Source organism: Salvelinus sp. IW2-2015, linkage group LG23, assembly GCF_002910315.2.
Source record: "Salvelinus sp. IW2-2015 linkage group LG23, ASM291031v2, whole genome shotgun sequence".
NCBI classification, from domain to species: Eukaryota; Metazoa; Chordata; class Actinopteri; order Salmoniformes; family Salmonidae; genus Salvelinus; species Salvelinus sp. IW2-2015.
Window position 1 is genome coordinate 10,769,688 of NC_036863.1, and position 18,933 is coordinate 10,788,620.

An 18,933-nucleotide genomic window follows, 5' to 3' on the forward strand; every position below is an offset into this window, starting at 1 on the left:
CCTCTGTACTTGAAGTAAATGCCTTCCCTTGCTATTGTTTTTATTTTTATTTAACCTTTATTTAACTAGGCAAGTCAGTTAAGAACAAATTATTATTAACTTAGAAGTAGCTCAAAAACCTGCATCCCGTCGTTCAATACATGTTCACCTGCAACATCGTTTTCAAAGTAGCCCAATTTGGCAGGAAAACCACAAATATGGCAACACTGTTGACAAGGACAGACTGGGACAAGAATTTGGCCCTGGTATTTTATCCACAACAGCTCACATCACTGCGCGCGCCGCCAACACCCCATCACCACACACACACTACACACCCTTCTTAGACACAGGAAACAGTGCTGACATAACATTTTCATACATCTTTATGTTCACTATCTAATATTTATGTGCACTAACCCATAATTAACTTGTGGTTCAACACCTGAGGAAGTAGAAACTCAAAACACTAACTAGATCGCCAACTCTAAATAATACACACTGCTGGTTTGGGTCGGGACAATACCAGTATTGCGGTACTCGTTAGTATCCTGGCAAGGAAACAAACATGAAGCAGATTGAACTTCTTTAGGAAAACAACCCTAATGTTGGAAACAAACATCATTGTTGTCATTCAGTGTGACCGCCACTCCATATCTCAAAGCCATAGCAAATATATTGGTTGTAAAACAATTGAAATAATTTTCTTGTTTAACCTTTATTTTGACAGGGAAGACATATTAGGACCTAAGTCTCTTTTCCAAATGTGCACTGTATAACACAATATTGTAACAAAGACACTGTGTCGAGAAGCAGCTGAAACATTTAATAAAACAACAAACATGGACCGAAACAACATAACAGTAGCATCTTCCCATAAACACAGGATCAATACTGACTGGGGAAGGAACCTAAGGGAGTGCCAGATATAGGGGAGGTAATAAGTGAGGTAATGGAGTCCAGGTGTGCCTCATGATGATGTGCAGGTGCACGTAATGATAGATGCCAAGTGTGTGTAATGATGAATCCCAGGAATGGTGGTTAGTATACCGGCAACGTCGAACGCCGGAGGGGAGGAGTGGGAGTATATGTGACAAATATAAAATGCACATTAAACACAATATATACACTGACCAAAAATATAAACACAAGATGCAACTATTTCAAAGATTTTAACGAGGTACAGTTCATATAAGGAAATCAGCCAATTTAAATAAATTCATTAGGCCCTAATCTATGGATTTCACGACTGGGCAGGGGTGCAGCCAGGGCATAGGCCCACCCACTTGGGAGCCAGGCCCAGACAATCAGAAATCGTTTTCCCCCACAAAAGTGCATTATTCATACAGAAATAGTCCTCAGTTTCATCAGCTATCCGGGTGGCTGGTTTCAGATGCTCCCGCTGGTGAAGAAGCCGGATGTGGAGGTCCTAAGCTAGTGTGGTTACACATGGTCTGCGGTTGAGAGGCCGGTTGGACATACTGGCAAAATTCTCTAAAAATCACATTGAAGGTGTCTAATGGTAGAGAAACTAACATTAAATTATCTGGCAACAGGTCTAGTGGACATTACTGCAGTCAGCATGCCAATTTCACGCGCCCTCAAAACTTGAGACATCTGTGGCATTATGTTGTGTGACGAAACTGCACATTTTAGAGTGGCCTTTTTTTCTCCAGCACAAGGTGCACCTGTGTAATGATCATGCTGTTTAATCAGAAATATGAAGATTTTTTTTGCATATAATGATGAATGTGTTTTGATGATTTTCTGCTATAACATGGGGGACCTTTATTTTTAAGTTCAATGGGCGTGAGTGGTGAAACACGAGTCATTATCTGTTCTTTTGATGTTGAGTCTTTGTCCAAGAAAGTGATGTTTGGGTATATAAGTTATACTGTACAAGCTTTGGTGACGAATACATTATGTTGTTACAGGTGTCAAGCTTATGGGCATATGGCAGCAGTGTGTAGAAGAGAGGTTCCTAGGTGTGAAACGTATGCAGGTAGGACTAGATATATTTAAAAAGTGGAGTAGGGTGGTGGGTTTTTTGTGAGTGTAGGATTAGATGGTAGGGTGTTTGTTAAATTTTTTCCAAAGTATAAAGGGAGGTATACTCCAGTCTAGTAAGTGGCGGTAATGCATGCCAACCGCCGTTAAACCTTATCGAATAAGAATGAAGTTCAACGACAACTTGACCCGGAAGTGATACAACGGTCTAAATTAGCATTTTGTGTACACACTAGTTCTTACTAAAGCTATTGTAACTAGATATTTTAGTAAGAGCATGGTGTGCAATTAAACCTTATCGATCAATGTATGATAAATAGACGCAATATCTTGCACGAGACAGTGCAGGGAGAACTCGGTTAGCAAATAAGCTACGGTAACGTAATCTAGCTAGCTAGCCAGCCAGATAAACAACCCTGCATCATCAGATCAATGCATATTTTGGGGATGGAGTTGGTCTAACGTCTAGAAAACAAAGGGACGTGTCGAAAATGGGTGCATTTTACTGTGCGATATGTAGGCAAACATCTTTCTCCGGAAAAGCACACATCTTCGGGAAAAGTCACCAGAGCAAACTCAAAGTGGTCCTTGTTAAATTCCTTGAGAAGGTAAAATTGGCAACTGCCTGCCTCATCAATACCAGCATAGCCAGCTAGCTAACGTTAGCTACGCCTAGCTACTACAAATGTTTGTATCCTGCTCAATGAGATGCAAATCATATGAACTATTCCTGAAAGACATGCCTGTGTTTTACAGGTGAAAGAAGCGCGTCGAACGATAAAAAATCCCCAGGTGGAGAGGTTCGATTGCACTCAGCACAAACGCAAATGTTGGTGTTACTGCTGCGGCCTCGAGGTGGAGAGAGACGTCACTGATGGCGACATCACTGTGTTGTTCGGGGGCTTGTTGGAACACATGGCCAGGTAAGATACAGTACTAACTAATGTAATTAATTTTCATGTTAATATAAAGATGGAACGCTTTCACGCAGTTTATTAGCTTTCCTCTATTAATTAATGGCCTAACATACTTTTCTGATGGCTGGCATTATTATTGACCAATGTGCTTGTAAAAATGAGGTTTGGCATATTTCTCAGGGATCAATGTCAATTGTCATTTCAGGCCTGACCACAGGAAAAGCACCCACACATTCTGGTGGGAGAACAAAGCTGACCCCAAACTGAGGGACAAGTTTATAATCACAGAAAATGAAATGGAGAGGTAAGAACTCCTCTACCGTTTGCTAAAAAGTTGTTTTAGCCTACAAGTTCGCCTTGGAAAATGTGTAATATGCCTCAACCTTTTTGTTTTCATTTTAGATTTAAAACAGAGGTGGCAAAAGCTTTAGGCTCATTTGAGGAGAAGGAGGATGAGCTTATCAAGCAGGTAGGACATGAAATAGCTATGAATTACTTTTAAAGAGTGATATAATTGCATTGTATGACTTTCTAGAGGAAAAAGTAAGGGCCACATTCACAAAGCGTCTCAAAGTAGGTATAATGACCTAGGATCAGGTCTCGCCTCTTATTCATTGATTTAAAAGGCCAAACTGATCCTGGAAAGGCACTCCGACTGAGACGCTTTGTGAATACGGGCCCTGACCTTTTCCTATAGAAGACATGTAAAGCACTTTTAGTGACTCTGAGATGTGTTATTAATACTGGTCCAGACTGAATGTGAGAACTCTGTTCTAGCCATGGTGACATCTGACTGTCGGTGTTTGTCCCCTAGCAAGCCACTCATATCCGAGCTCAGGAACAGCATCGCCAGGAGGTCCTTCAGTCTCTCATAGAGGTTTGTTTACCCAGGATGCAACAACAGTATCCATATCGCTGTGACCTCCTTAGTTTGATCAAGTGTGATATTTGTAGTGCGATGGTATCAAAATTGCACTGTATTCCCTACATGGTGCACTACTTTTGACTAGGGCTCATAGTGCACTACTTTTGACCAGCGCTATATGTATAGGGTACCATTTGGGACACAATCTGATACACTTTTTATATTAAATAATGTTTTGTACATACACTGAACAAAAATATAAACGCAACATGTAAAGTTGGTCCCATGTTTCATGAGTTGAAATCAAAGATCCCAGACATTTTCCATACGCACAAAAAGCTTATTTCTCTAAAATGTTGTGCACAAATTTGTTTAAAACCCTGTTAGTGAGCATTTCTCCTTTGTCAAGATAATCCATCCACATGATGGGTGTGGCATATCAAGAAGCTGATTAAACAGCATGACCATTACACGGGTGCACCTTGTGCTTAGGACAATAATAAGGCCAATTGTGTTGTGACAACTGCACAATGCCACAGATGTCTCAAGTTTTGAGGGAGTGTGCAATTGACATGCTGACTGCAGGAATGTATACCAGAGCTGTTGCCAGATTATTTTGTTAATTTCTCTACCATAAGCCGCATCCAACATAGTTTTTGAGAATTTGGCAGTACGTCCAACCGGCCTCACAACCACAGACCACGTGTATGGCGTCATATGGGTGGGCGGTTTGCTGATGTCAACGTTGTGAAAAGAGTGCCCTGTGGTGGTGGGGTTATGGTATGGGCAGGCATAACCTAGGGACAACAAACACAATTGCATTTTACCGATGAATGCATCGGTGTGATGAGATCCTGAGGCTCATTTTTAAGGTATCTGTGACCAACAGATGCGTATCTGTATTCCCAGTCATGCGAAATCCATAGATTAGTGCTTAATTCATTTATTTCGATTGACTGATTTCCTTATAGTAACTCAGTAAAATTGTTACATGTTGCGTTTATTTTTATTAAGTATAGATGCTCTGATGTAAGGTCACATTATTGAAAGCTATGAGGTAAAGTTACGTCATGTTGTTGGAGACTGGTGTATGAACCACTGTTGGCTTTTCCTGAATCAACCTCAGCCTAAGGCAGAGCTGGAGCTATCGAACACAGAGGGCCCTTGCAACTCAGTGGATGAGGCTTCCAGGTAAGAAGTTGTGTTGTCCTTCTATAAGAGGGTGTTAATGTTATTGTACTGTAGTTCTAATGATATACTGGGGTTTGTTCAGTAGGACACCGTAGCATAATGTTTTGAAGCAGTGAACAAAAAAATTGTTTATTGGACAAGTCCAGGTAGTCCCTTCCTGTTTGTCGATTACCCAATCCCAAATCGACCCCTAAACCCCATCCTACTGTGGTTGCTCCACTTAAAGTTTTGTGATTATGCTGCGGTACTTGAGGTAATTTGTGGTTTAGTACCCTGCGTCACCACTTCATTGCTCCAGTTCAGCGCAAGGGGGAGTTAGAGCACTGATTATGCTTTAGGGTCTTACTGTGTCTCTAACTGATGGGTGATATAAACCTAAATAGAAACTGATAATTGTACACGACTTCAGTATTACTTACTAAAACTGTTACACTAAGGTTTTTATTTTGTTTGCTCTTACTGTAGCCTGCTCCCGACCGGTCACGTTGTACAGCGCCTGAGTTGCGCAACGGTCTAAGACACTGCATAGCAGTGCAAGCTGTGTTGCTACAGATGCTGGTTCAATACCTGTGCCGGCTTGACTGGGAGACCCATGAGAACTAGGTTTTTGGTTTCTCTCCCTCTAAAAACAGAAATAATTCATTCTAAATAACAAACTGGCTTTATTTACAAATTAGTAACAATGTCTCACCCCATGTTCAAGAATGGCCTTTTTCCTTGCTCAATTTACATTATTTGAAAACAAAATCATCTCCAAAATGTTTTTTTGTTTTTTTAACAAAGTGATTTATTAATTTAGAATTACATAAAATCCCCTTGGACATTCTCACAGATATTAACCCTGTTATTAGCAGGACAATATATATTGGTCATGGCTCCAACTTTCCAACTTTTTTTCTGTTGGTCTTTAATAAAGAATTTTTTTCGTTATCCTGACCTGGACACCATGTACAGTATTATACAAATCAAATCAAATTTTATTAGTCACATACACATGGTTAGCAGATGTTAATGCGAGTGTAGCGAAATGCTTGTGCTTCTAGTTCCGACAATGCAGTAATAACCAACAAGTAATCTAACCTAACAATTCCACAACTACTACCTTACACACACACACAAGTGTAAAGGGATAAAGAATATGTACATAAAGATATATGAATGAGTGGTGGTGCAGAACGGCATGGCAGATGGCAGTAGATGGTTAGAGTACGGTATATACATATGAGATGAGTACTGTAGGGTATGTAAACATAAAGTGGCATAGTTTAAAGTGGCTAGTGGTACATGTATTACATAAAGATGGCAAGATGCAGTAGATGATATAGAGTACAGTATATACATATGAGATGGGTAATGTAGGGTATGTAAACATTATATTAAGTGGCATTGTTTAAAGTGGCTAGTGGTACATTTTTACATAATTTCCATCATTCCCATTTTTAAAGTGGCTGGAGTTGAGTCAGTATGTTGGCAGCGGCCGCTAAATGTTAGTGGTGGCTGTTTAACAGTCTGATGGCCTTGAGATAGAAGCTGTTTTTCAGTCTCTCGGTCCTGCTTTGATGCACCTGTACTGACCTCGCCTTCTGGATGATAGCGGGGTGAACAGGCAGTGGCTTGGGTGGTTGTTGTCCTTGATGATCTTTATGGCTTCCTGTGACATCGGGTGGTGTAGGTGTCCTGGAGGGCAGGTAGTTTGCCCCTGGTGATGCGTTCTGCAGACCTCACTACCCTCTAGAGAGCCTTACGGTTGTGGGCGGAGCAGTTGCCGTACCAGGCGGTGATACAGCCCGACAGGATGCTCTCGATTGTGCATCTGTAGAAGTTTGTGAGTGCTTTTGGTGACAAGCCGAATTTCTTCAGCCTCCTGAGGTTGAAGAGGCGCTGCTGCGCCTTCTTCACAACGCTGTCTGGTGTGGGTGGACCAATTCAGTTTGTCCGTGATGTGTACACCGAGGAACTTAAAACTTTCCACCTTCTCCACTACTGACCCGTCGATGTGGATAGGGGGGTGCTCCCTCTGCTGTTTCCTGAAGTCCACAATCACTTCCTTTGTTTTGTTGACGTTGAGTGTGAGGTATTTTCCTGACACCACACTCCGAGGGCCCTCACCTCCTCCCTGTAGGCCGTCTCGTCGTTGTTGGTAATCAAGCCTACCACTGTAGTGTCATCCGCAAACTTGATGATTGAGTTGGAGGCGTGCATGGCACGCAGTCGTGGGTGAACAGGGAGTACAGGAGAGGGCTCAGAACGCACCTTTGTGGGGCCCAGTGTTGAGGATCAGCGGGGTGGAGATGTTGTTACCTACCCTCACCACCTGGGGGCGGCCGTCAGGAAGTCCAGTACCCAGTTGCACAGGGCGGGGTCGAGACCCAGGGTCTCAGCTTGATGACGAGTTTGGAGGGTACTATGGTGTTAAATGCTGAGCTGTAATCGATGAACAGCATTCTCACATGGGTATTCCTCTTGTCCAGATGGGTTAGGGCATGTGTGCATGTGGTTGCGATTGCGTCGTCTGTGGACCTATTGGTCGGTAAGCAAATTGGAGTGGGTCTAGGGTGTCCGGTAGGGTGGAGGTGATATGGTCCTTGACTAGTCTCTCAAAGCACTTCATGATGACGGAAGTGAGTGCTACGGGGCGGTAGTCGTTTAGCTCAGTTACCTTAGCTTTCTTGGGAACAGGAACAATGGTGGCCCTTGAAGCATGTGGGAACAGCAGACTGGGATAAGGATTGATTGAATATGTCCGTAAACCACCAGCCAGCTGGTCTGCGCATGCTCTGAGGACGCGGCTGGGAATGCCGTCTGGCCTGCAGCCTTGCGAGGGTTAACACGTTTAAATGTTTTACTCACCTCGGCTGCAGTGAAGGAGAGCCCGCAGGTTTTGGTAGGGGGCGTGTCAGTGGCACTGTATTGTCCTCAAAGCGGGCAAAAAGTTGTTTGCCTGTCTGGGAGCAAGACATCCTGGTCCGCGACGGGGCTGGTTTTCTTTTGTAATCCGTGATTGACTGTAGACCTGCCACATACCTCTTGTGTCTGAGCTGTTGAATTGCGACTCGATTTTGTCTCTGTACTGGGACTTAGCCTGTTTGATTGCCTTGCGGAGAGATAGCTACACTGTTTGTATTCGGTCATGCTTCGGGTCACCTTGCCCTGGTTAAAAGCAGTGGTTCGCGCTTTCAGTTTCACGCGAATGCTGCCGTCAATCCACGGTTTCTGGTTTGGGAATGTTTTTATCGTTGCTGTGGTACGACATCGTCAATGCACTTCCTAATGAACTCGCTCACCGAATCAGCATATTCGTCAATATTGTTGTTGGACGCGATGCGGAACATATTCCAATCCGCGTGATCGAAGCAGTCTTGAAGCGTGGATTCAGATTGGTCGGACCAGCGTTGAACAGACCTGAGCGCGGGAGCTTGTTTGAGTTTCTGTTTGTAGGCTGGAATCAACAAATGGAGTCGTGGTCAGCTTTTCCGAAAGGGGGGCGGGGGAGGGCCTTATATGCGTCGCGGAAATTAGTATAACAATGATCTAGTGTTTTTCCAGCCCTGGTAGCACAATCGATATGCTGATAGAATTTAGGGAGTTTTGTTTTAGATTAGCCTTGTTAAAATCCCCAGCTACGATGAATGCAGCCTCAGGGTGTGTGGTTTCAGTTTACAAAGAGTCAGATAAAGTTCGTTCAGGGCCATCGATGTGTCTGCTTGGGGGGAATATATACGGCTGTGATTATGATTGAAGAGAATTCCCTTGGTAGATAATGCGGTCGACATTTGATTGTGAGGAGTTCTAGATCAGGTGAACAGATGACTTGAGTTCCTGTGTGTTGTTATGATGATCAACACTTTCCGTTAATCATAAGGCATACCCCCCGCCCCTCTTCTTACCGGAAAGATGTTTGTTTCTGTCGGCGCGATGCATGAAGAAACCAGCTGGCTGCACCGACTCCGTTAGCGTCCCTTGAGTTAGCCATGTTTCCGTGAAGCAGAGCACGTTGCATCCCTGATGTCTCTCTGGAATGCTACCTGTGCTCGGATTTCATCAAGCTTATTGTCAAGAGACTGGACATTGGCGAGTAGTTACTAGGGAGTGGAGCGCGATGTGCCCGTCTCCGAAGCCTGACCACGAACCGCCTCGTATGCCCCTTTTTCGGCGTCGCACAGGGTCGCCGGCTGGGATCAGATCCATTGTATTGMGTGGAAGGCAAAACACTGGATCCGTTTCGGGAAAGTCATATTCCTGGTAGGAACGATGATGAGTTGACGTTAATCGTATATTCAGTAGTTCCTCCCGACTGTATGTAATGAAACCTAAGATTACCTGGGGTACCGATGTAAGAAATAACACATAAAAAAACAAAAAACTGCATATTTTCCAAGGAACGCGAAGCGAGGCGGCCATCTCTTTTCGGCGCCGGAAGTTGTTGTTGCTGGGCTATTAGCAGGACAATATACCTTTACCAACACCTCTCTTTTTATTTTGATACTTTGTGGATGGGGCCTCCCCAGTGGCGCAGCTGTCTAAGTCACCGCAATGCAAAATGCGTTGCCACAGATGCCGGCCGCCACCGGGAGACCCATGAGGCGGCTTTGGTTTTAATTTAGAATCCTCCAATCCTCTGTTATTTTTGGCGGAGAGTCACGTCATATTTTTTGATATACTGTAGGCCTACCGTAGGCGACATGAGTCTCACTAGTGTTGAGTAATGTTCTGTTTTATTTATTTAAAGCGCATATTGAAGTTAGAAGCAATAGGATTTGAAGCATTTTCCTATAACTGTTTCGCAATGCTCTGAGACAAGCATGGGGACTGGTCTTGATAAATCAATGAGATTTTCACTGAATCTTCGTTTGGGTATTGGTTAGCCAAAAATTATAAAGAAGAAATGTTATGTTCTTAGTGTAACCTTTAACTAGGCAAGTCAGTTAACAGCCTACTCCTTTGGAAACCGAGGGTTTTTCTTGGAATAGAAACACCATAATATTAAGCTAAATTTCTTAATTAGTCCCATATACTATGTTCTTACAAAAGGTTTTCAATTCTCTATTACAGCCACTATTGAAGGCTATCAAATGCTTCTCAAAGATGCCCTCTGTTGGTCAAACTAGCACTAACTAGCACTTAATGGTACCAGTGGTTGGCACTTAAATAATGTGCCATAGAATTCTGCGGCACCATGCAAGCTGTGCTGCACTACACTTCAACTTTTAAATGACAAAGCACTGTATGCACTTGTGGAGACCTAAGAGGATATGATATGTACAAGCAATATGGTTAAACTTCCACCTAGCTTATCAGTGAGCAAGTGGAGCTGTCAAATCCTCTGATCCCCAAAAGTGATAAGGGTCTAGTGGTCGATTTGGGATTTCGCCTGTTCTTTCGTTTAGTCCTTAGTTAACATGGCCCAGATGTTTTCCCAAATGAACCTACGACCTCTAAATCCCACTACTCGGTCTTTCCAAATGGCTGAAATACACCCCTATATGTTTTGCCTCACTTAGCTTACTGGCTTAGTAAACTAATTTAACATTATTTGCATGGATATTGTAACATACAGTAGAATGTAAATTAAGTTAATCAGGAAGGAGCTGTTGGTACACATTGGACCAGGGCAGATCTATTATAGACATCAGGGTCTCCTTGCATTTGTAAAGGTTACAGAATGCACCTGTAAATGGGCTGTATGTAATGTTATTCAAGTAATGTGTGTGTTCTGTATCACCTGTGGTGTGATGCTGTTACTTTGAACTTTGGCAGTAGCTCTCACTTCAGGGCCCCTGGATCCGATGAGCAGGCCAGGTCTGGGCGGGTTGACCAAATGGTGGCCAGGCAGTGGGCGGGCCCTGGACAGGGCCTGACCTTCATTGGCTACCAGGTACGCTGACACGTTGCTCATCAATCATGACAACTATATTTTCTCTTCATGAATAAGTGACCTGTCAAATAATAAAATACTTTACTAATATTTTTTCCTTTTGGATGGCAGGATTCTTCCAACAGTGGAAATATTCACACAGGTAATTGAAAATTAAAACGATAGTTCAGCGTCTATTAGTCACTGTATTGTTGTCTATCTGTGTAAGTTGATAACTAAGTGAATAGGTTTTGATGACTGTTGTAGGAGCCATCCCTCCATGGTTACAGGAGGACTCCCAGGAGGGCAGGTCTGGGACAATGGAGCAGGAGATCGGTCCATCACTCCAGGACTTCCTCAAACAGAGTAGGTCCTTTAGGGTTCAGACACAAACATAGATGAAATCGTGTATGACATATCATTGTCCGTTTTAAGTCAACAATTTTTCGGACGAGTTGCATATGTGAAATGACGGACCGTTTTTTTCCTTTGTCGTTCAATCATTTCCATTGTCATTACTGGATGAATGGATGACACCCATTGAAGAAGCATTGACTCAAACTACCATTTTACAAATCCACACACTAATTACTTACATTAACTGTCTACTTGAGGAGTTTTGGGACCACCTGGTGAAAGGGCTCTATAAATTCAGTCCGTACTAGGTTTGGTTTTGACCACAGCCCATTTAGTCCTTGGTCGATCAGGGTCGTGTACAATCTGTAGACCTGGGCTCGTATTCCCGATAGCTTTGGAAATAAGCTTGAATGTTTTAACAATGCATCTTTCCTACAACGGCCAAAGATGTAACATGCGTTTCCCAAAACAGCATGCAGAGAGAACAGTCACTAAGTGCGTTGTTGGAGCATGTGTCGATACTGATAAGATCAAAAGAAAGGCAGTGCCGCTCTCAGACCAGCTTTGTCAATTAAAATCTTACCTTTTAACATAGAATTATTTCACAATATTTAATGCAGTCATCTCGATTTTCATTTGACGTATCAAAATTGCATTGGCCATGTATTTATAGTAAACTTTGTTCTGAAGTTATCGGTGGTCAGAGAAACGGGTAAACCTTGTGGATCTTCCGATGGCATTGAGGAGTACACCACATCAGTCACTGGCTTTATCAATAAGTGCATTGAGGATGTCGTCCCCACAGTGACTGTATGTACTTACCCCAACCAGAAGCCATGGATTACAGGCAACATTCGCACTGAGCTAAAGGGTAGAGCTGCCGCTTTCACGGAGCGGGTCTGTAATCTGGAAGCTTATAAGAAATCCCGCTATGCCCTCCGATGAACCATCACAGGCAAAGCGTCAATACAGGATGAAGATCGAATCGTACTACACCGGCTCCGACGCTCGTTGGATGTGGCAGGGCTTGCAAACTATTACAGACTACAAAGGGAAGCACAGCCGAGAGCTGCCCAGTGACACAAGCCTACCAACACTGAAACATGCATGTTCTGGATGACTGATCACGCTCTCCACAGCGAGTAAGACCTTTAAACAGGTCAACATGTACTCTGAGCATGCGCTGACCAACTGGCAGTGTCTTCACTGACATTTTCAACATCTGTAATACCAACATGTTTTAAGCAGACCACCATAGTCCCTGTGCCCAAGAACACTAACCTGCCTAAATGACTACCGACCCGTAGCACTCATGTCTGTAGCCATGAAATGATTTGGAAGGCTGGTCATAGCTCACATCAACAGATCCACAGATGATGCAATCTCCATTTCACGCCACACTGCCCTTTCCCACCTGGACAAAAGGAACACCTATTTGAGAATGCTATTCATTGACTACAGCTCAGCGTTCAACACCATAGTGCCCTCAAAACTCATCACTAAGCTAAGGACCCTGGGACTAAACACCTCCCTCTGCAACTAGATCTTGGGCTGCCCCCAGGTGGTAAGGGTAGGTAACAACACATCTGCCACACGGGGGCCCCTCGGGTGCGTGCTTAGTCCCCTCCTGTACTTCCTGTTCACTCATGACTGCACGGCCAGGCACAACTCCAACACCATCGCTATGTTTGCTGATGACACAAGTGGTAGGCCTAATCACCGACAACGAGACCACCTATAGGGAGGTGGTCAGAGACCTGAACGTGTGGTGCCAGAACAACAATCTCTCCCTCAGCGTGATCAAGACAAAGGAGATGATTGTGGACTACAGGAAAAGGAGGACCGAGCACGCCCCCATTCTCATCGACGTGGCTGTAGTGGAGCAGATTGAGAGCTTCAAGTTCCTTGGCATACACATCACCAAACTAACATGGTCCAAGCACACCAAGACAGTCGAAGAGGGCGTGACAAAACCTATCCCCCCTCAGGAGACTGAAAAGATTTGGCATGGGTCCTCAGATCCTCAAAAGGTTCTATAGCTGCACCATCGAGAGCATCACTGCCTGGCAACTGCTCGGCCTCCGACCGCAAGGCACGAGAGGGTAGTGCGTACGGCCCAGTACATCACTGGGGCCAAGCTTCCTGCCATCCAGGACCTCTATACCAGGCGGTGTCAGAGGAAGGCCTTAAAAATTGTCAAACACTCCAGCCACCCTAGTCATAGACTGTTCTCTCTGCTACCACATGGCAAGCAGTACCGGAGCGCCAAGTCTAGATCCAAGAGGCTTCTACCCCCAAGCTATAAGACTCCAGAACATCTAATCAAATGGCTACCCATTGCGTTATTTTACTGCTGCTCTTTAATTATTTGTTACTTTTCTTTTTTTAGGTGTTTTCTTACAAGCCCTTAACCAACACTGTAAGCATTTCAAAGTTCTACTCCTGGTTGTATTCGGCGCATGTGACAAGTGCGATTTTGTTTAGCGGAGATCTGTGGATAATGTGACGCGGGAGGCCAAAATTTTTTATCTAACGACACACTTAGCTGTTCTACGAGTGGTCTGAAGCAGGCATTTAGATTACGAGCGTTTTTAAAGTGCAGCGTTAATAACTTTGGTTTTGGGAAACCGCTCAGATGTAACGATGCTTTTAACGTACTTGGCCTTAAGATGCTTTTTGGAAACCGGGCCCAGGGCTTTCATTTATTTGTCCAAACAGTTGCAAAATGGTATGATTTACAACTAAAACAAGTCTATTGGACAAATTGAGGTAGGTCCCTCCCCGTTTCGTTTTCTTCAGTTTTAAATGTTTTGCAACAGAATCGGCAAAATGATTACGCAATGCAAAAATTACAATGAGCATTTCTTATTGGATAAGTCCAGGTTGTCCCTTGTTCTTTCAGTGCCAAATTAATACAACCCCTGACACTCATGTTGCCATCTCCCCACACAGAGGAGCAGGAGAAGCTGAAGAAACTCCCCCCTAACCGGGTGGGGGCCAACTTTGACCATAGCTCCCAGACCGATGCCAACTGGCTGCCCTCTTTCGGCCGGGTGTGGAACAGTGGACGCCGCTGGCAATCCAGGTGATGTACTTGTCCTGCTGCAAAAACTGACTATACAGAGTTTCAACTTACATAGCACATGCGTGTAACATGCATGGATGGAAGTGAAATCATCTGACCCAAGGAGTGCTTGTGTGAAGTTAACTTTGTTTTGCTCTACTAGGCACCAGTTCAGAGAGGAAGAGGGACAGACCAACAGACAAAAGAGAAAGCGGGATCAGGGAACAAAGAAACCCAAACCGCCTGAACAACAGTGACTATAGTATGCATTGTACATAGAAATGTTACAGAACAAAGCAGTTAAAAAAAACATGACATTTGTTTGGAAACCATGAAAAGCCTTTATTTCAGGATATAATGAACTAGGCTCAATAGTAAATTACCTTTAAATGTCAAGCTCACTATGCACGTTTCAGATTTGATTCCCGGCCAATGTTTTTGGCACTTGTTTTGAAATAAAATAATGAACTGGACTACAGCCACGCTCCTGTCTCTCACATATCTATTGGAATGTGGGGAGCGGCATTAGCCGTTAATTGGCGCTGGGTCTATGAAATACTGTCCTAGTGTCCTCTGGGTTCAATGTAAAGCGTGTTTCCAGACTGGAACCCTGGGGCCTTAGCACCGACCCTGGTCCACTTGTCGGTCTTTGCACTTTATTTCATTAGATGGCGTTCACCATCCTTAATCTTTGGGTTCAGGGGTTATTAACCGGTCTGAACATTAATGAAATAAAGTGCAAAGACTGACAAGTGGCCTAGGGTCAGTGCTAAGGCCCCAGTCTGGAAGCACGCTTTCCACTGAACCCAGGACACTCTCGGTATTGCATTTTAGCTGAAGTCAAGTTCAAAAAGATGGCCGCGTAGAAGTCAAATGTGAAAATTGCAAATAAAACTTGTCATCACCATTGTACAAAAAACATCCATTAAATTATTCAAGTAATTTTTTTTTGTCACTCACAGCCAAAGATACATTTTATATTCATCCACTGTCTATAATATTTCTGGATGATGTGATGATGCCGTAAGTGCGCAAGTGTAATCGGGTCTCTATAAAACGGCATGTGTGAACATTACAATGGACGCTGTCTCTAGTTCAAACATTCACCTCAATGGTCAGTACCACCGCCCCCCTAAACCAGGGATCATCAACTACATTTTATGTTGAGCAATGGTCAGGGGGCCGGAACATAAGCCCAAACAAATATTTCACATGTGTATATGATCACATATCTCTGCGCGTGGGAATACTGTGTTTTCAGTCTTATGTCCAACAATAAATAATATTTAGTTTTGCTCAAACTTGGGAGGGCCAAATAAAATCGGCAGTTGGGGAACCCTGCACTAAACATTCTCCTCTCTGAGGTCTGGTGAGTGTTTTCTGGGTGGCAGTGTTTGCACCCGCAGTCCTTTATATCCCCTGCACTCTGGGCAGATGCGGACGTGAGTGCAGCCCCGTGGACCCAAAATGGCTTCCTGTGCCAGTCTATGAGACCGTGACTCCATAGGACCGCTGCTACTGTTGTCCATCCCGCACACCATGCCGTTACTGAGGGTGCAAGTGGCTGTCTTGGTCCCGCCATGCTCCTCTGGGAGTGAAGTGTGTGTTTGTAGTAATATCCCTGGGCCTGGTAAACCATGCAGTGCCATACTGTCCTCGCACAGCAGGATCCCATGGAGAGCCCTCAGCATCTCTGTACACATGGACAACTAGAACAGAAAGGGCAGAACCATAAGTCCAACTTTTGCACAGTCATCTTTTGAAAGAGAGGAGATGGATTGCTGGTTATCAGTGCTTTGGTTTAAAGCTTTTTTTCCCTCCGCTTTACATTCTTCGTGAGGTCTAGGTAAAAATTGGTTTATTTAACTTCAGATGTGAAACTTTACATACTGAAGAACAAACGCATAAATGTATGCAAATTGTAAACATATTTTTGTTTGTAATGTCTTTCGTTATGTGACGTGCAGCTTTTACCATGAATACGATCTCTGCGAACACCAGGGGAAATGCCTTTAAAAGATGTGTTGTTGGCTGTATAGTGTGCTGCTCTATAACGCTCTTAGGGTTGAATCACGGCCTGAGTGAAGATTGACTTAAGTGGGAGTTAGGATTTGACTCTAAGAGGGCAGCTGGCTACTAAGCTGGGAGAGCAGCTACAGATGACCCCTCACCTCTGACCTCGGAGAGTGTTGCTGCACCCAGACAAACTCCAGCCCCGCCATGAACACAGCCAGCAGTAGACCAGACAACAGGACAACAAAGACCCCACCTATATTCTCCATGCCCAGCCCTACCACAGAGAGAAAGAGAAACAAAAGAGATCTTAGTGGTCTAATGGTGATAAACTTCCATAAATTAGGCCGGGATTCAATCCAATCGCGGGTTAAAGACATTGCGGCTTTTAAAGGCTATTTCTAATTGAGCCAGCATATGCAGCGTTTACCGTGAATGGAAGCTCAGCAAACACAGGAACATGGCCTTTAAAAGCTGCAATACCTATGACCGGCGATCAGATTGAATCCCATCCTTACTCTCTTGACATTGATGTGCATCACCATCGCTGTATATAGTTGTTGAATGCTGGGAGATTTTCCCCACAGTGTCGTCTTCTGTTGTGTACTATGATAAATAAATAGTTGACTTTAAGTCAGCAGATTGTGGTTCCAATTCCAGCAGTTCTATAACTTCAGTTTAGAGACAAGATGCACTGACACTGTATATTTTCTTGTCTATGGACAGTAGTAAAGATCGTGTATGAAAGTGTACCCTGTGTTTGATGGTCAACCTCTTTGGAACACTTGTCTCCCCGCCACCACTTCCTCTTAAGGATCTCCAGCCTGTTGTCCTCTTGGAGTTTGAGTACGGCCAGGTCGATCTCATCCCGGTACACTGAGCCTGATAACATAGAATACAGTTTACTCTAAATTATGAATAAACTGCAAATGACTTCAGATCACCTAATTATAGACATTCTGTCAGCAGGGTTGTGTTCAGTGAGCACAAAACAGGAGAAACATTTTGAAACAAAGGTGGTACTATGAACTTCTCCAATAAGAACACTGAAGGTAACTTTATGTTTTCTTTCTCAAAGAGCTACATGACCGGTGTCTGATAATCCTATTATAGACTCAATAAGACAACTGCACAGATTTATGAAATGGAATAAATAATAATATCCCCTTATACAGACCAATGCAATAATCCACCTCTCCCTACAAAGACAGCATATTGTAGTCTTGGGCAGAAAAGGGAATCATTTCTTTATGACAAGCGGTCACTGCTCTCGTTTGACCAACTACAGAAGTATGGAATCCCAGCCTCTCAGTTCTTTGTATTTGCAGATATAACACTTTATTCTCTTGGTGCAGCAAACACTGGACGATCCAGCAGGTTCAAAGATTGAAACTATTTTAAGGCAGTCCGAAAATAAGCTACATTGTGCACTTCTGAAGGTAATAACACAGGTCTTACCCAGTGGCATGCCGATGCCGTAGCCCTTGGTGTCCAGCAGGCCTCCTATCTGGGTGAGGTTACAGTTGCGCTGACGGTAGTACTCGTTCATGGTGCTCTCCAACAGGTAGGCGTAGTTGGAGTTGAGCACCCGGTCGATGCCTTCCTCCGTGCTCTTCACAAACACACTGGTTTGCTTGGCATGCATGAAGTTCCACATGCGCTGGTAGGTCTGGTACTGAGAGTTCTGTGGGCAAGCAAGAGAGATAAAGACAAGGCTGTAAAAAAAAAAAAAAAAAATCTGTGGGCTATAACCAGAAGGAAAACTGGTTGAAACAATGTTACTCTGATATAAGTTTTGTCCGCTGGAAAACTACGTGTGAGATAGCAAGCATTATGACTCTTTTCTCACACACACACTCTCTCTCTCTACCTGGAAGAAGGTCATGGTGGACCCTCCCTGCATGGTGCCGTACTCTATGGTGGTCTGGTCTGCCAGGTCATCCACTGACTCGATGGGCACCTCCATCCTGTGAACGGTGAGGAAGGCAGCCAGGTTGGCTGTGTAGGAGGACACTATGATCAGGGTGAAGAACCACCTGCAGCAGGAAGGAACAGCACAAGCTGCTTAGTACACAGGAAGGCTCCCCATTAAGCGCAAGCCCCATTTGCGTATTGAGGTGCGAGTCTTGTTTAGCGCGAGACAGTCAAATTGGTTCATACAGCGTAGTAAGAATGGAGTCCATCAATACCTGTGTGTGTGTATCAATGTGAATGGCCAATGGTTATTTTTGTGTTGGCAAATGTACAACGTCTGTGTGTGTGTGTGTATATTTGCGTGCCGTTGGGTCAATTCAGACCCTATGTAGGGGTTTCTTGTGTAGTCTACTCACCAGACAGTGCTGAGGCAGCGTGTGGACAGGGCATGGGGGGTGATGGCTGAGCCTTGCTGCATGAACCCCCCTACAGGGAACCACAGACTGTTTCCCAGAGTGTACTGGTTCAGCACCAGTTTACAGCGCTCCCGCAAGCATGGCTCAGTACTACACCACTCATACGGCGTTAGCCTGGGGAATAAAAAACCGGGTTGTCATTATAGGGAAAATTAAAGTGTACATTTATGATCGTGTTGACTAGGCACACAACAGAAGAAAACGATTTGAAAACAGGTGAGATAAGATACAACTTGACCAATAAGTTTGCTAATTTTAATTTGCCGTTTTCAAATTATTTCCTCCCTTTTGTGCCT

The 18,933-nt window shown here is 44.0% G+C and overlaps 2 protein-coding genes across 3 annotated transcripts in view; one reads left to right on the forward strand and one right to left on the reverse strand.

Moving 5' to 3' along the window:
* The first annotated feature begins 2,135 nt into the window (after positions 1–2,135).
* cenatac (centrosomal AT-AC splicing factor) lies at positions 2,136–14,712 on the forward strand. Of its 2 annotated transcripts, none has more exons than XM_023968353.2 (11): positions 2,136–2,594; positions 2,743–2,909; positions 3,109–3,207; positions 3,306–3,372; positions 3,718–3,780; positions 4,895–4,959; positions 10,717–10,834; positions 10,946–10,976; positions 11,081–11,179; positions 14,123–14,255; positions 14,398–14,712. In XM_023968353.2, the coding sequence occupies exons 1-11, from the start codon at positions 2,478–2,480 to the stop codon at positions 14,489–14,491; spliced, it is 1,053 nt and encodes a 350-aa protein (XP_023824121.1). In that variant the 5' UTR covers positions 2,136–2,477; the 3' UTR covers positions 14,492–14,712. The 2 variants fall into 2 exon arrangements, with proteins under 2 accessions (XP_023824121.1, XP_023824122.1); XM_023968354.2 differs by having other exon boundaries at positions 10,720–10,834.
* An 865-nt stretch (positions 14,713–15,577) lies between these two features.
* The window catches only part of LOC111950486 (glutamate receptor ionotropic, kainate 4-like), a 75,145-nt gene continuing 71,789 nt past the window's right edge, over positions 15,578–18,933 (reverse strand). Inside the window, exons 14-19 of the mRNA XM_070434352.1 lie at positions 18,578–18,751; positions 18,118–18,283; positions 17,706–17,931; positions 17,001–17,129; positions 16,406–16,524; positions 15,578–15,943 (exon numbers count right to left, since the gene is read on the reverse strand). Coding sequence (XP_070290453.1) covers positions 15,578–15,943; positions 16,406–16,524; positions 17,001–17,129; positions 17,706–17,931; positions 18,118–18,283; positions 18,578–18,751 — 1,180 coding nt within the window. The remainder of the gene's footprint in view (positions 15,944–16,405; positions 16,525–17,000; positions 17,130–17,705; positions 17,932–18,117; positions 18,284–18,577; positions 18,752–18,933) is intronic.

Coding starts and splice junctions, on each gene's coding strand:
- cenatac (XM_023968353.2), top strand. CDS start 2,478: ATGGGTGCATTTTACTGTGCGATATGTAGGCAAACATCTTTCTCCGGA. Junction 2,910..3,108: donor TTGTTGGAACACATGGCCAG/GTAAGATACAGT, acceptor TTGTCATTTCAG/GCCTGACCACAGGAAAAGCA. Junction 10,977..11,080: donor CAGTGGAAATATTCACACAG/GTAATTGAAAAT, acceptor TGACTGTTGTAG/GAGCCATCCCTCCATGGTTA.